This window comes from Scophthalmus maximus, chromosome 5, assembly GCF_022379125.1.
Source record: "Scophthalmus maximus strain ysfricsl-2021 chromosome 5, ASM2237912v1, whole genome shotgun sequence".
In the NCBI taxonomy this organism is placed as follows: domain Eukaryota; kingdom Metazoa; phylum Chordata; class Actinopteri; order Pleuronectiformes; family Scophthalmidae; genus Scophthalmus; species Scophthalmus maximus.
The window spans coordinates 11,745,630-11,762,500 of NC_061519.1; the positions used below are offsets into that span (position 1 = coordinate 11,745,630).

General features: G+C 44.2%; 1 protein-coding gene and 1 long non-coding RNA gene across 12 annotated transcripts in view; one reads left to right on the forward strand and one right to left on the reverse strand.

Moving 5' to 3' along the window:
• The window catches only part of LOC118310980 (activated CDC42 kinase 1-like), a 48,848-nt gene that overhangs the window by 14,206 nt on the left and 17,771 nt on the right, over positions 1–16,871 (reverse strand). For 5 of the 11 annotated variants that reach the window (XM_035634431.2, XM_035634424.2, XM_035634426.2 and 2 more), the window contains exons 3-6: positions 15,611–15,830; positions 5,159–5,336; positions 3,247–3,317; positions 62–328 (exon numbers count right to left, since the gene is read on the reverse strand). In XM_035634431.2, the coding sequence (XP_035490324.2) occupies positions 62–328; positions 3,247–3,317; positions 5,159–5,336; positions 15,611–15,691 (597 nt within the window). In that variant the 5' untranslated portion in view covers positions 15,692–15,830. Of the gene's footprint in view, positions 1–61; positions 329–3,246; positions 3,318–5,158; positions 5,337–8,097; positions 8,650–15,610; positions 15,831–16,871 lie in introns of those variants that run through there. The other 6 variants (XM_035634428.2, XM_047332003.1, XM_035634429.2 and 3 more) reach the window with 6 other exon arrangements.
• Positions 225–11,307, forward strand: LOC118310984. The gene is made up of 3 exons (XR_004793883.2): positions 225–368; positions 4,688–4,785; positions 9,143–11,307. It is a non-coding gene; the product is annotated as an uncharacterized LOC118310984 (long non-coding RNA).

Genomic DNA, 16,871 nt, shown 5'->3' on the forward strand with positions numbered 1-16,871 from the left:
AATACAGAACACTTATATAGCAGCTTGTTAGAGAACTTAATTTTGACATGTGTCTTCTCACCACCTTCCCTGCAGGTGTCAGCCACTCTCCTCTCTTCACGACGCCAAACGAGCCGTCCCCGAGTTTCTCAAACAACGCCAAGTCCTTCTCGGGGATGAGGCAAGTCAGAGCTTGCTGCCCGTCGAGAGGGGCACCACCACCGGGCTGCGTGGCCAGGACTCCCTCGCCCAGGCCCAGGGGAGGCGTCGGGGACAGCTTTCGGAAGGAGGAGGCCGGCTGGCCCTGCTGGGGGAAGTCTCCTCCGTCAGGGCGCTTACCGCTGAACACCTAGAGAGAGACAGAAGGAAACTGAACATCCCAGCAAAGAGTGTGTTTGTATAGAAGAAATAATATGTCTAACAGGTTTATAGTGTAAAAATAACAAGTGAAACAGTCAAATATTGAAGCTAAAGCAGAGAAACAATCCTACTGCTGAAAAGACTCCTGAAGGGCCACATTTGTGTTTTGATTTACACTGAGAAGAAATCTGCTTTGTACTCAGGAGACACTGGAGTGAGTGGACACCAGACACTCCTTTACAATTCTAAACCTTAACAGCTCCTCTTCTCCATTTCTATAAGCCTGAAAATTCTCTCTTTTTCTCTCATCTGATCCCCCCTCTGCATTCTTCGCCTTTAGACACAGGACTGACCCACTAGTTCACTGTATTCTCTAGTTTATCACATTATTTCATTCATTTTGTAAAACAACTGCCAAGAGGAAGTTAACGGTTTGCTCAAAGATAAGTTGGCATTTCTCCAGCCTCCTGTGTGGTATTTACACTAACCACAAGTGCCACTGAGGCACAAGTCGACCGCTAACAGCTGTTTGAATGTAGCCCATCGAGGACTAAATATGTAGCTACAAATTCTATGGAGGTGTCAGCTACATTCTTTACAGAGCCACTAAATGCTCGGTAGGTGCTGAAACTCTTCAAATGACAACCATGATTCACCCTAAAGCCTAAACAGTGGGCCTCAGCGTCCTCCTTCGCTGCACATCAAGCCACTCGGTGACTGTGCGGTGTGAGGAGTGTATGGTGGGAAAGCTGGGTCATGTTATAGCGTGGCGTCCAGCAGTCATACCACGGTCACATAGGAACCACCAGCAGGTTCTGACTGGGCCTAAAGGGCATACCAAGCAGCATCTCTCAACTCAAAACTATAAATATAGCCACAACTGTAGCTCTTGGTGTGTGTAAAACATCTCTACATACTGTATGTTGAATAATGAATGTACGACTCACACGGGGGGAATGTTTTCAACACTAACTGATGGCAGTGAAGATGTATCAAAACACAACAACACTAATCATTTGGAGAGAGAGACATTTCCTGTCTCTTGGCTAAAGCGCTGAAAACACAGCAGGGATGACTTAGATGTTAGGAAGTGCTCATTAGGAAACACTATTAGATTTAGTGAATGTTTCACACGTGTGTGTGTGTGTGTGTGTGTGTGTGTGTGTGTGTGTGTGTGTGTGTGTGTGTGTGTGTGTGTGTGTGTGTGTGTGTGTGTGTGTGTGTGTGTGTGTGTGTGTGTGTGTGTGTGTGTGTGTGTGTGTGTGTGTGTGTGTGTGTGTGTGTGTGTGTGTGTCCTTAGGTGCTTTCAAATCCCAAAATTGAACGTGTACAATGTGTTTGCTGTTCAGAACCAATGAGGGAAAGCTTTGTTTAGAGGCCCCAAATAAGACTGTTTACCAAAATAGGAATGCTGCTGCTGGTATCACATAGGAGGCATACAAAGCTAAATTAGCGCATGGTTGTAATTTCCCAAACCTAATATCTAACTACAAATAACACTGAGCATGTCAGAAATCAAACAACTTATTTTTTCATAGCTCAAACAATATTTGATTTGAAGCATGAATGAATGAACCAAAAGTGAACTCATCGTTGGCTCATGAACAAAGGTCAGTATTCAGAAATGGTCTCGTCAGTGAAAAGGAGGTGTCAATGAATGTCCAGTGCCAAACATATTTGACTGGCCAGATATAAACAGTAGCGAGGGGTGTGTGGTTTCACATTCGCACCGGACCAGACATGACATAATGCTGCAGAGCTTTTTTAAAAACACCACCTCTCTGTGGTCACTGTCTGGTGAGTGGGTCTCAGAGAGGGAGGGAGAGAGAGAGCAGGCTGAGGAAGCAGATTACTCGAGCTGAAGATGGTGCCAGACGTGGAAACAGACAGGTGTAATTATAGATGCCAAGCACCGTCTGCTGGGCACCACGACATCCACTGAGCATGCACGCACGCATCTGCCTTACATACTTTATCACTCTAAGCCTTGTGTGCAGGAGCGTGCACGTATATCTGTCTGTTAGAGCTTTTGTAGAAGGTACTTCATTTTTCTATCCTATCATAGAAAGGGAATAAGTCATATAGTCGTGCATGGTTGTGTGTCTTTAAGGGAGAAACTTCCCGAGACAACATTTCTGTGAACGCAGCATGCTTTGAATCTGTGTCAGCAGCTCTTGTGACTTGACCCGTGTGTTTATGTGTTTGTCTGTGTCTGAATGTGGACGTGCTCATCCTCATGTGAAGGGTCAAGCCGTCTTGTGCACTGGAGGAATGTTCCCTACAGAGGCGCACGCGCACATCTGTGAGGAGCACATGAGGTTTTATTTTAAGCAGCAGTTACAGAAGCAATCAAGGAACGTCTTTCCCCAATCTGTTGTCTCTTGCCCTAAACTGATTCAGTAAAGCCACAATGTGACCATTCGCACACCACCACCGGTTAAATCCAATGTTGCTCGAAGGAAGAATTGCGTTACTAGTTTAACACCACAGTGGTATTTTAGCAGACACAATATTGTCTTCCCATAAATGATGCCAAAATTTGCTCAGCAAGGTTTTGAAAAATGTGACTATATCATCTATAGCGGGTCGAACTGTGGTTTCTATCACTTGTATTGTTCAGGAGTTATTGTGTTCAAGTGGATGTATCTAAATTGTGACAGACAGACAGACGCCACCATGGCCACATAATGTCAAGCATACCATGTACCACAATAAATGAGTCGTGTGTGTGTGTGTGTGTGTGTGTGTGTGTGTGTGTGTGTGTGTGTGTGTGTGTGTGTGTGTGTGTGTGTGTGTGTGTGTGTGTGTGTGTGTGTGTGTGTGTGTGTGTGTGTGTGTGTGTGTGTGTGTGTGTGTGTGTGTGTGTGTGTGTGTGTGTGTGTATTTGTGCATGTCTATATCGGTCACCTTGCTCATCCAGGACTTGCGCTTGCACATGGCTTTCCTCCTTTTCACAGCTTCCCACAGTCGTCTCTGCCCTTTATCAAAAGAATAGAAGACGAAATAAAATAGATTTTTAAGATTATTACAGATGGTCAATGATAAAACACATTCTTGAATTGGCAGGTCCCATACGATTTAAATAAACTAATATGAATTTCAAATAATATCCCACGATCCCATAATTGGAAGAAGACTCATAGTTTAGAGAATAGAATAGAATAGTTTTGTATGTAAGGGAATGGAGAGCAGATGGGGAAAGGTCATTGAGGACGTACTCAGTCTATATGAGAAGAGATTGATGAGAAAGTATGACAAGGAAAAATGTTGCAATGGGATTACACCATCGAAGACATACTTGAATACTCAGTTGTACTCATGGGTCAAACCATGGGTCAGTGTATCTTGCATGTTTGTGCGATTATTGCGGTGATAAAATCTGTGCACAGATATTTAAACACTCTCTAGGACCATGATGACACACACACACACACACTGTGTGTGTCATCATGGTCCTGGAGACACTGTGTGTGTGTGTGTGTGTGGTGAAAACAATACCAGCCCCATTGTTGCAGCTGTTGAAAAAAGAAGTGAGTGAATACAGTACATGAAGTGGAGAAGTGGGAGTAATTAATCTTAAGGCTCTGTAGCCGAGGCCCTGAGGGTTTCAGTAACTGGATTAAGAACATTACTGCTGCCATCCTCTCCACAGACAAAAGACTTGTCTCCTATTATTGTACCTAATCACCAGTTGACTTTAAAAATGACATTAGGGTATTAGTGATGGAGGATTTTGCCCCAGCTCTGCAAAGTGTTAGGCAAACAAGAAACGTTTTTGCCGCCTATAGTACTTCAGAGCAGTCTATAGAATTTCCCCTTATGTAGTCATACGAACACAAAGGGAAAATTGGAAGGACACTATTCATTAAAGCTGGCTTTAGTACTACTGCAAAAATAAATTATCAGGGAATAATCAGGAGTTCAGGAGATGAATGCTGCCGGGTTATGATTGTCCTGCAAAGGGGAAGGTGAGCGAACAAGGTCAAAAATAGTCCGGCAGTTAGACATTAGCATTCTTGGCAAATTGGCAGTTTCCGAAATTAATCTGTCAAGCTGATTTTTCACTTCCACTTGAATTATTTAATCTTTATTTCAGACACACAGGACCAAATCAGTAAAGAATAGAAAACTTATATGATATCTACCAACGTGAAAAAAAAACAAGCCACAGATTAAGATTAGCATTATCTGGAGGTCTTCAGGTGTGTGAAGACCACAACGATGCTTAAAGCTTGATGCTTACATTCACATCTGCAGCCAGTGGTCAACATGCCAACATTCTCACATTGACAATGCTAACATACTAATATTGTCAGATATGTTTACCATGTTCGTTGTTTTTGTTTAGGGCAATGACTGTTGGGCGACAGGATGGACCACATGACGGCTTCCCAAAAGTGACAACTCAACACATTTGTCGCCCCCTGGTGGCTGGCTGCAGTACAGGTCGTTAACACTTTTCAACTTTTCGCAACTTTTGGCTTTGTAGGTCGTTCTTGTGAAGCTGTGTGTTGAAGTGTTCTTGATACCGCTGCTCCACGCCACGATCATTACTGTGTAGACTCTAGCTCCAAATTATGTTCACAGCGCAAGATGGCAATGCCCGTATCTGAAATATTTTGGCTTTATTTGTGTACAGTGGGATGAAGTTTAGATATGTCATCCATCGCTATATAGTCTATTTTTACAATCCCAGTGGACAATAGCACAAGATACACAGTTATACAAAAACATATATGCTGTAAATGAACAATTTAAGTATATAAAGTATATATATGTGATTAGCACAACACTTGCACACGCGCACACACAGTCTCACCAGGTCGGCCCATGCCGATCTTCTCCAAGTCTTCAGTCTTGACGTAGTCGAAGTGTGACAGCCGCGTGACGTTAAGGTCATCTCTGATCCGCAGGAAGTACTGCTGCAACTGCACCTCCATCAGCAGCTCCAGTAGCCATTCTGTGCCCTCCTCACACTGCATGCTACTGCCAAGTTTCTGCAAAACGCACGCACGCACGCACACACACACACACACAGAGAATGGGAAACTAAGTTTAAATAATTCAACAGCGAGTTTTCATTGGGTTGTCAAAATTGACATCACATAAACAAGGACACACAATGTGCATAGGGCAAAATATAGCACAAGCTGCATGTCAATGGGCCAATGTGGACTAGTTATGATTACACAGCTCCCGTATCACTGTGGTGACAATAAACTGCTTGGGCTGTAATTGTATTCAAATGAATTTAACATAGATTAAATAGAGCAGAAGCCAAAGCAGACAGTTGGCAGACATCACAGTCTAGTGCAGACAGATATACAGTACATGAGATGGATGATGCACATCTGGTGTCCATATATCTCAGGGAAGACAAACGGGAGGCTCCTAAACACCCTGACCACACAATATATATACGACATCCCTCCGTACAACACTGAGTCAGACCATCAATCTACCATGTCAAAACACAACACCCTAGCTTAAAGCATCGTCCATCACTGCCTGCTCATGGTAACCAGCTGAAAGGAGCACAGTATTTAGCCGGAATCCTGACGGGCTGCTTCACAGAGCTTTGAGTTAAAATAATGGGAGTTTTAGAGAATTTTGTATTTAAGCCGCTTGGTAGACGACCCACTGCAAGAGCAGATCTGCTCTTCCACTGCACCTGCTCACTCTTAACAGGGGGAAGTGAACCTGATCAACTCAAAAATGACAACCATTCCTAATCCTGTCCTGATTTACAGGGAGACCTTTTGGGTGGATGCTCCGGGGCGTGGGGGTCAATCCACTGAGTGGTAATTAGACTGTGAACGAGGGACTTCCTGTGCTGGCTGAGACAAGGTTACATGCTCCAGAGGAAAATGTCAGAGGGGTCACAGCTTCCTCTCCTGTCATTTAAACCTTTTTAATGGGCCTGGTTAGAGGTCACTTCCTTTTGCTGAATGACCGTGACTGTGATTTTGGGAGCTTTTTCCTCTCACACATACAAATACACACTTAATGATGGTCCATAAAATAAGTACATTTTGCATGTGACCAACCCTAAGGACTGAATATATAGTTACCATGCCTCTTCAGAATGAGTGGTCCTGTATTTTTCATGACTGAGGCCAAACTACTGGGACCCCCATTCCCTAATGGTTATGCCAGATGTCTGTATCCTGATACAAATTCATAGCTAAGCACATAAAAGTGGTTCAGTTGATATCTCTTTAGCATTGTCCACACATGCAGCTTTGGCTCTCAAGGTCAGCGGGTGGGGGGGGGGGGGGGGGGGGGGGGGGGGGGGGGGTGTTAAAGATTCACACTGTGAGAACATTGTTTGATGTTAGCCTGGGCAGAAATCCTTTTGTTTGTCGGAAGCAGAATGAAGCATAAATAACAGGTACCCCTACATAGTGAATAAATAGCCTAAGGTGATACAATAACCTGTAAGAGTTTGGCTTTAGGATTAAATACAGCTGCAGTCATTTGAATCCATGGCCACATTTTACTTTATGCTGCATCATGCCTGACCCTTACCCTGAGAAAGATGATACTACAGTCTGTTGGACCGGTCAAAATATGTGCTAAGCTATGCCAAAGGCTCTCCTAGCGTGTGGCATGTTTATTGGACCTGTACTTCACGATAGTGGAGTCAAAGATCTCAAATTTTTCCTGATGATTTTCCCTGATGACATCTGAGCAAACCAACACGTATGTATTTTTGTAGAAGTACAACGTGTTCATCTATGGGGCACAAACTAGTACCCCCCTTCTCCTGCACAATGCAGTCCTACGTCCAAATCTTCACTGGCAGTCAACATGTAAGTGTCATTTCACTGGACGGTGCCAAAGACGCAAGTCAGTTTCCTCTTGGGCCTTTTTCCATGACTGTGTCATGACTGAGGCATGAGGAGTCAAAATCTAGGTGCTAAAGCCCTCATATCACATCTCTCAGTCAACTCGCTAACTAATTTACAAAACTCATTAAACCAGCATATGAATCTACATTTAGAGGTGCTTAAAACTGGCTCCGACAAATCTGACAAATGTCATATGTTGTCACCAACTGACTTGTGAAACTTGTGTTCTTCCTCTGTAGACCTTGTGGTGTGTAAAAGATCTTTGCATCTTGACCTTTACATTGGGATAAGAGGGGAGGGGGGGTGCACATGATGGAGGTGTGAGGTCAGCAGGAGAAATGCTATGTTCAAACCATCAGGTGTGACTTGTTGAAGGACTCTGAGGAATCCCACCAGGGCCAGGCGTCTCAAGTAGGCCTACGCTCTAAATGGTGGTGATGTGTTGAGGGGGTTTGAGATGAACGTGATGAACGTTACATCCGGGAAACAACAAGTGTGACAGAGAGGGGAAGGAGGGATGTTGGACTTCGCTCACATAGAAACAACATGATGCCCCTATTGAAAAATGCCCCTGGCCTGAAGTCATTCCTCATGGTGGTGGAGAAGTACACACACACACAGACACACAGACCTCCTGGCCAAAGCCATGTCCTGTATCCTGCTACAATAACAACAAGCCTCAGAGGACAGCCTCAGTCCAGCTGGTGAGCACGAGTGCGCGCACACACACACAAACACACACACAAACACACTACCATACCATATTCATTGAAATAAAAAGGCAGTATTTTAACATCTGAGTAAACTACATGATTCTGACTATAGTCACAATGATCCATGTCATATTGCCGAAGAATACAATCTGAGCTGACAGTCACAGTGGACATCAGACAGACTCCAGACTTACTCTATATACGTGAAAGTGTGCCAGGAAGGGGAATGTCTTTTTCAGCTTGTCAAAGCGTCGCATCCTGAATTCCTTCGTCTGGATGAGCGTAGGTGCAAAAAAATATATATGGGCGCACGTTTAAATGGCCAGAGGTGGCTGCTGGTTTTTTTAACCTCTACCGGTGCCACAGTCCTCCCAGTTTGAAGTTCCCGGTCTCCCGGAATTCTGAGAAACGCACAAGCTCCTCGGATCCAGATCCGCAGCTCCAAACCCAAGAGGGGGAAGAAAAACTTCCTACGACCCTGCTCGCAAATCTACAACATTCCATGGCGGGGGCAATCCTCCAGTAAGCCCCTTCTCTACTTTCAGCTCCCTCGAGAAGGCAAAGAGGCGTCCATGTAGCACTTCAGGGTGTGACAGAGAACTCAAACTGTACTATACTAATGTACTTCTATGCAGGAACAGGCTGGAGAGTCATTACAAGCTGCTGTTTGTAGCCTCCCAGCTCTGCGCTCTGCCCAGTCCAGCCATGTGTCCTTCTCAGACAGCACTGAGCCAGTGATCCAAACTTGCAGAACTTCACAAATAAGTCACTCCTCCTCCTACTCCTCCTCCTCCTTCCTCCCTTCCTTTCACTCCCTCCCTCCCTCCCTCATTCACTCTCTCTCTGTCCGCCTCTCTGTCTTTGCGTGTGCAGCTTCTGTCTCTTTGCTTTTCCATCCTTCCATCGAGCGTGGGGCTAAAAATAGGAGCGACTTCTCCCCAATTCAATAGCTTGCCAATCGGGCAGGCGGCAGAGACGAGAGCGTGCGAGAGAGATCGAGTCTCTGGTTTCACATTTGAGGTGACGGCAAGACGCGTGTTTCAGAAAACAACAACGTGTGCTCGTTTAAAGCGTTGTTGATGTGCTTTTGTTGTATGTTGAGTGTGTATAATCTCTCTTTCCTCTGACTACAGATCCCCAGCGTATTTACTTCTACTTTCTCCCCCCATATACCCCCTTTCCTACCCCCTCCTGCTGTACTTCTCCCCCGCTCCACTGTCCCCCCCCCCCCTCCTGCAGGCAGTTAGAAGCTCCATGCAGGGCAGAGCAGTGCGTGGTGCAGAGGACAGAGGCTTCATGGTATTCAGGCGGAGAAGCATTTGATCCGAGGCCAAAGGGTTACATTCAACTGCAGGATGGAGAGCTTGTTTCCTGTGATGCAACCCCCCCCCAAACACTCACACAGGCGCACACACACACACGCAATCCCGCTACTCCACTTCTCCCTCTTTCCTCATCTCTCAGCCTGCTTATCTTAAAATTCACCATGGTGAAGAAATTTCACCTTTTGACCGTCACCAGAACCCATGGCTTATTCATTTATTGATTACAGTATATAATGATAATCATAGTTAGCGTATAAAGGATACGATAAGGTATCGCTGCTACACACGTTATTTTTACGCTTGTGATATACCAAAAAGGATCTCATCTCTGGAGTAAAAAAAAACAAGGGAAGAAACTTGCTTCAAGAGTTAGCAACAAATGAACTACAAATCTAGCAGCAGCTTTTGACTCTGCATAATTATCATTATATTGTTGTTGTTGTTGTGGTTGTTTTTGTGGTTGTTCAAATCTTGGTTGTTTGGTTATTTGGACTCCCAAGTTGGACAAAACAAGCTCTTTGAAGTCATCACTTTGGGCTTAAGGGAATTTCAACAGGCATTTTTTATATTTTCTGACATTTATACGACACTTATGTGCCGTTCAAACACTCACACATTTACATCAGCTCACAGCCAGACGAGTCTGGTGACTCGTGACTGACACCACTAATTATGAGCTCAAAATGAGAGAAGACCTGCCCCAGGCCCCCCTCGCACAGTTAACTCCCCTCTCCTCGTCCGTCGCTGTGACATCTATTGTGTCTTTTACCACCGCAGCATAAACCTCCTGCGTGGCCTCACCCGTCTCCTCCCGGTCCTTCACTCGTGTGTTAATCCCTTCTGCCCTCCCTCCCCTGCTCGATTGGGCCAAGCAGTCACATTTGATACTTTATTTGGTTCTGCCCTTTTATTTCCTGCCTCTAATCCTCCAAAAATGTTATCTCTCTCTCTCCCCCACTCTGCTGACTAAACAAACCCTTACCAGACGATTTTCGGACCCTTGGAAGCAGCGAGACCGCCTCTCATTCTGCTTCTGCCAGACACCGTTCAGATTTAGTTTTTTCTAATTTCACTCATCTCTGTTCTCTCCGCTTGTTGCTTTAGTTTGTTCTCTGACGTTTGGCCTGTTTTTAATTTCACTGTGGGTATTTCTCTCTTTCGCCCTCTCATTCACTACCACTCTCTTCTGTTTCTATGTAGGACGTTTTCTGCATCAAGGAAGAGTAGATCAGACAGACATTGGAGTCATGGAGGGACAGGAAAGAGAAAACAACAATATGCTAGTTGCTGTCGTAAAGCATCTGACTCTGATTAAAGGGAGGACAGACGAAAACGTGGTGCTGTGTAAATTAACTAATTAAAGGTTCTGCCCCCCTGCCCTAATATGAGTAGGCCTAGATATGACCCCATCACCCATCACTATAAAGGACAGTGCACTGCCACGTTCCTCTTGGTCATAATGTATATGCACAGGTGTATATGTGTAGAGAAATTAAATGTATTCATTAAAATTAACGTTCATACAAATCCATTTCAGTTGACCTGATGAAGGTCTGTGGACGATAACGGGGTAGGTAGTTGACAGGGTGTGGGATTTTGTAGTTCTTCCACTGTTTAGAATAATCAAACATCTTGTGAATCAAGCTTGTAAGTCATCTACACTTAAAGAAAGGGTGGTGAGTTTTAATCACAAACACTGACATCATTGTGATTCAAATTCAACTTGATCTCAATGAAAAATAGGAGAATTATGTTTGCTTAAGAATAGCAACAGTTAAGCAACTCACATGACTAGGTGACTTAAATAGCACACATTCCATAAACTCAGCAGTTGGGACAAGTAGCCTGTAACTGATTGCTGAATGCAGAATCTGAACCGCGTGAAAATAAACCTTTTCCAGAAGGGACATCTGATAGAGAAAGACCTGATTGGCAGCACTGTCTGTCTGTCTGTCTGTGTGTGTGTGTGTGTGTCAGATCATGATGCTCATGGAGAATGAAGAAACATGGTGGTGACAGTAGAAGGTTCTCTGAGTTTAGTGAATCAGCAGGCTGAATGTGTGACTCTGTATATGTTACTGTACATCAGATATGTGAGTTGCATCTATGCCTGGTAGTTTAAAAAAAGCAAACAATGGGAGGTCACAGTGGGCTAAAGAGATTAGACCAATACGATTACTTGTCAGTAAGTCAACCTGCAGCTCCACTCAGATACCAGAAGGTGGCACCAAATCTTGTTATGGGGACTCACTGATGTCACTCATACACTTTTCAAACTAACTAATTTATGGCTTCACACCTGTCGTGTCACTGAGTGGAGACTAAAGGCTTTACTGTGTGCAGCTGCCTATAGCTAACATTTAACACCAGAGTGTGAGGCATTTAGGGGACATATGTAAATTGTAGCTACAGAAAATAACCTGGGTTACACTTCCCTCCTCTTACTATCTTCTTGGAAGTAAATTCTAAACCTGTGGGAAAATCCATATTTCTCATTTTCCATCTGTATGCCATATCCGGAGAAAACTCAAAGTGGGATATTAATCTGTGTATAAATGTGCTCATAACCCTAAAGTAACTTTTCTGACGTGGACCAGTTCATAGGAACCTAGACAGGCACAACACTGACATTTGGGTGAATAAAACCCTTGTGCTGCGTCGAGTCTCTTGTGTCAGATGAGCTCGGACCATCACACTCACGATGAGGCAGGCCTGTCTAGCTGTTGCTGCTATCTGCCCTTCATCTCCCTGCCGTGCGCACACACACACGTACATGCCACAGTGTTGTGACTCACAAGCTGTGTTATGATGAATTGACATGAAATTAGAAGCTTGCTGGCTAATGAGATTATGAAGAACCGAGCTCCGTGTGAGGTCTCCCACACGGACAAACACTCGAATACATCAAGCCTGATTCTGTAACAAGATGCTCGCTGTACAGAGACACAGGCTTGCAGAGGCATGCACTCACTTCAGATGGATTCACACGGTCGCTCGATGTTGGGAATTAAAGTAGCTTAGTGGATACTAGTGCACACACTGCCAGTGCATTTCTAAAATAAGTCGCAAACCTTTCGGTGACAAAAACATCAATCTGTGGCTTTGGCGATGGATGCCAAAAACTAGGAAAGCGGAGTGAAGGCGTAGTAGAACAAACATGATTAATCTCTATTACAACTCTCCAAGCAAAACATCTATACTGTACACACAGGCACACGCAGTGCCTCTGATGGAGGCCTGCATGCACAGACACACAGAGATGCGTCATCCATGATCTCACAGATAGCAACCCCTCTGCCAAGGTCTGGCTTTTAGTTTTTCCTTCAATCCCTCCACCATCCACTGCACCTCATCACTCACAGTGTGAGGAAGGAGAGGCGCTTTGTGGTGGTGGGCGTCCGCATGGAGCAGGACGGACTGTGGGAATGAAAGGATCTCTCTGGATCACAAACAGGCTGCCTCCAGGCAAGAGCTGAGCGTGTGTGTCACCCTTTGTCAACAAAGGGTGTTTTGGTAGCTTGGCTTAATATGCATAATGCCTCACAACCGAAACAACCCCCACCGACACATGCCAGTGTTGCCTCTGCCCTGTAAACGCACCCGGCCAAAGCCACCGCTTCTCTGATCCCCTAAAGCTGGTCGCAGAGGGGATAGGAGGGTGCTGGGGAAAAATGTCGGTCGAATGTCATGATTGACCTCCTGCAGTTTGACACCAAAAATCTAGGGCAACATGTGCTGCAATAAGATGAACAGAGAATAATTATTATTCTACTGTTTGAAAAAAAATATAGCAGATGTTCAGCAATACTCCTGGACTAAACTCATGAAGCATTTTCAGAGAGGGGTAGTGATTGAACTACAGTAGCAAGGCTCACTCACTAATCTCCTCATGCTCCGTAGGGGAAAACCAAAGCAGAAGTAGATCAGCTCAAATCAAACCAAATGTTTATGCTCATAAAACAATTTCTATTCATATTTCAAGGCAGTTTGTTCACTGACTGTTCAATCTCACTTTCTTGCTGCCTTGGTCCAGCCACCTTTACATCTCTTTCTCTCAGAGTTTCTGACGGTGATGAGGTGGCTGCAGTGTGTTAGTGTTGGTGTGTGTGTGTAGATAAGAAAACCGCTGTATTCAGCACAGAGCTGCAGCTGTAGGACGAGACTGATCTGATTCAGCGGCCAGCATCCAGGACAGCTGCAGCATCCATCGGCTTAACTCTGCTGAAATATAGCACAGACCTTAAACACACAGGCCACATTCATGGCATTAAAACTGTTGCACAGATCAACACATTCATCCGGCCGTCATATTTTCACAGAGTCACAGAGGACTGGAGTCTGTCCCAGTAGACACTGGGTGGGTGTTTTTATAATCCTTACACTGAAGCAATGACACACATCAACCCCCCCAAAAAACCTGTTAAAAACAACACTCTCACAAAAAACAACTATAAAAGAACATTGTCTAAAACAAAAACAATAAAATACCCCAAGAAACTGGGTCAATTCAGTTCAGGCAAATATTGAAGGCCAGCTCTCGGTATTCCAACAGATATTGGTTGACACCAAAATGAACCTCATCCAAACCTGAAAGTCAGTTAGAATCTGGAATCAGTACTGAACATTTAACAACACTAGATACTATTGTTCTACATTTTGAAAATGGCTACCGATTTTGACCAAAGATCATTATCAACCATCAGCCAAACGCCAAAAATTCCTGGCCATTTCTTTCCTCTTGGCTCACATACACACTGATGCTTATATATAGGAATAATGTTATCAGTCTAGCTCGATTTTCCATGAGTCGGCACACATTCTTCCATTGACTGATAGTTAATGGATATTAACAAAGTTCAACCAAAAGGCAAAAGACAATTGGCGAAAAGGTGTGTACTGAAGTGTATGGTTTCAATTAGAGCTGCAACAGTTAATGGATAAGCAATCCACGATTAACTAAATCACAAACTATTTTGACAATCCATTAATCTGTAGTTTTATGGGGGAAAAAAGTCTTTGTTCCTCTATGACAGTAATGACAAATCAAAACATAATCTTGGGGTTTGGGAAACACTATCGACATTCCAGAAAATAATCGGCAGATTAATCGATAATAAAAATAATCATTAGATGCAGCCCTGGTTTTGATCTAGCCTGGGACCATTTCATTATGTCATCCCCTCTCTTTTTGCCACATTTCCTATCTGCCTGTCTACAGTATGCTAATCAATAAAGATGCAAAAAAGTCAAAAATGTCATAGAGGCAATGGAATTACTGGCCTCACCCAAGCCAACAGAAAGGCAAGGCCCGTCAGAGGTGGGAGGGTAAAACATGTCACACTCTGCCTGCCACTGTTCCCATTCGACAGCACTTCCATCAATGACCTCATAGTTCTGTATTCAATAATTTGGCACACAGAGGGGCAGGAAGAATGGATGAATCAGCACTTCGGTCTATGATATGAATTTATACATATGTATACACAATCCAGGAGGCCGTTTTCACTGTACACATTTGACTTTTTCCTGCAGCAGTGAACAGCGATTTTTTTCAAGTGTCCCAAAAAGTCGTCATGGCTGTGTGTGGAAGTGAGCCAGCCTGCATTATACTCAGGCCCTGAAGCTGAAGCAGCCAAATGGAATTCAGCCAATACTACTCTTATTATTTACACATGTTTTATTTCAGCCCATTTTTGAGAGGAAAATGAAACAGTTCCTCTCTGCATGCTACTTGGTCATCAAACCATCTCAACACTATATGCACACTAGGGCTGCAACTAAAGATTCTTTTCAGAATCAATTAATCTGTCGATTATTCTCTCGATTAATCGATTCGCTTTTTGGTCCATAAAATGATGAAAAATGTTGATCGTATTTCCCTCAAACCCCAAGATGATGTTTTGTTTTGTCCACACACCAAAGATATTTAGTTTACTGTCATAGAGGGGCAAAGAAACCAGAATATATTCACATTTAAGAAGCTGAAATCAGAGAATTTTGCCTTTTTTCATAAAAACTACTTGAAGCGATGAATCGATTATTAATCCATTAATTGTTGCAGCTCTAATGCACACTGACGTTAAAGGATATAAAAAACACTCAAATGTGGCACTGACTGATGAGTAAAAGTAACTTCACAGGAAAACAGCCACCTGTGAACATTAACACAAGGTTCGATTTTGCAGCCACAGTAGATACTAATGCACGCACTGGATATGAAAAAATACAATGAAAATTATGGAGAAAGCTTCAGGTTAATTTTCCTTTGACAGGATTCAAATACCTGCTCAAATGTCTGCTGACTGTTTATCTGTCAGCCATGTTTGTCTACAGCAGTGAGGACTTCTACTACTGTGTAATCAAGGGAAGTGTAGAGGTCTACCTCTTCGTCATCGCTGGGCAGGCGTTGGTAGTCAGGCTCTGAGGTGTCCTGCAGCCTCTGGTATTCCGCCGTCTCCCCCATCGCGGGGCTCCACCGCTCGGCCGGTATCTGCCCGGAGCTACGTGTCCTCAAAGTGCTCAGACAGCCACAGCTCCAGTCAGTGAGCAAACCCGAGCACTCAGTCAGTCGGTCAGTCAGTCAGCCTGCCTCGAGGTCCGCGCTGTCATTAGGAAGACAAGTACAGTATCCTATATGTCATTCACAGTGCAGCGTTGGGCTAATTCAGATAGCTTGACACAATATTTCTAATCAGTCAGCCAAGTATGCTGCTGCTGTATACTTCGCAACACGCACACCTTCATTGTCTGTCAGCATATATAGGAAATGGCTCGACAATGAGTTCCTCATTTTCACACAGTGAAAACAGGTCTGTAAAAAAAATGTCGCTCTTCTTTATGTAGACAAGCTTTTAGCAATCATTCCCTCTGGCCAGCCGCGGACACTATTTCTTGATGCAGAAGGAACATGGACCCTATTGTTGCAGGGATTCTTCTTCCTCTGTTGAGAAATAGAAGATAATCCACTTTTTAAAAAGAGGTACGGTGCGTCCCTTTCACGTCATGAGGGTTGAATCCTCAAAGAAATGTCCGAAGGTGCAAAACAGATCATTCAAATGTAATCTATTGATCAATATTGTCCCCGGAGGCGAGGAAATCCCTTGTGGGTCTTCAGTGCTCCTGCGGTCAGGATGGAGCGTTGGGAGGATGCAGCCAAGGTGTGGCACTTTGAAGGTGGCAAATCCGTCTGGCTCTATTTCTGTCTTCCCGTATAAGGCTACGATAATGACCTCTACCCTCAATCTCTCTCTCGCTCTACTTCGCTCTCCACCTCGCTCATCCCTCTCTCTCTCTCTCTCCCCCCCCCCACTGTTCTTGTTCGCCTTGCCTTAGTGCTGACGCATGCTCTTCATATCTAGCCATGCCCTTCTCTCTGTTTCTATTTCCTCGCCCCAGGCATCACTCCTCTCACTCATCGCCAGGAGTGACATATCATCGCAAAAACAGAGGAAAGATTGTCCAGCTTTTCAGATTTCACCTGTGTCGTTTCATCCTTCCTTTGTGTGCCTCTGCTTTTTTGCCCCCCACAGATCTTCATATGTCAAGTCGAACAGGCAGCTCAGTTATGACAATCACGACTAAAGTCTGAGAGGATTTTTTAAACAATGCTTTGCCATAAATGGACTTCCTGGCTGCTCAGTCGA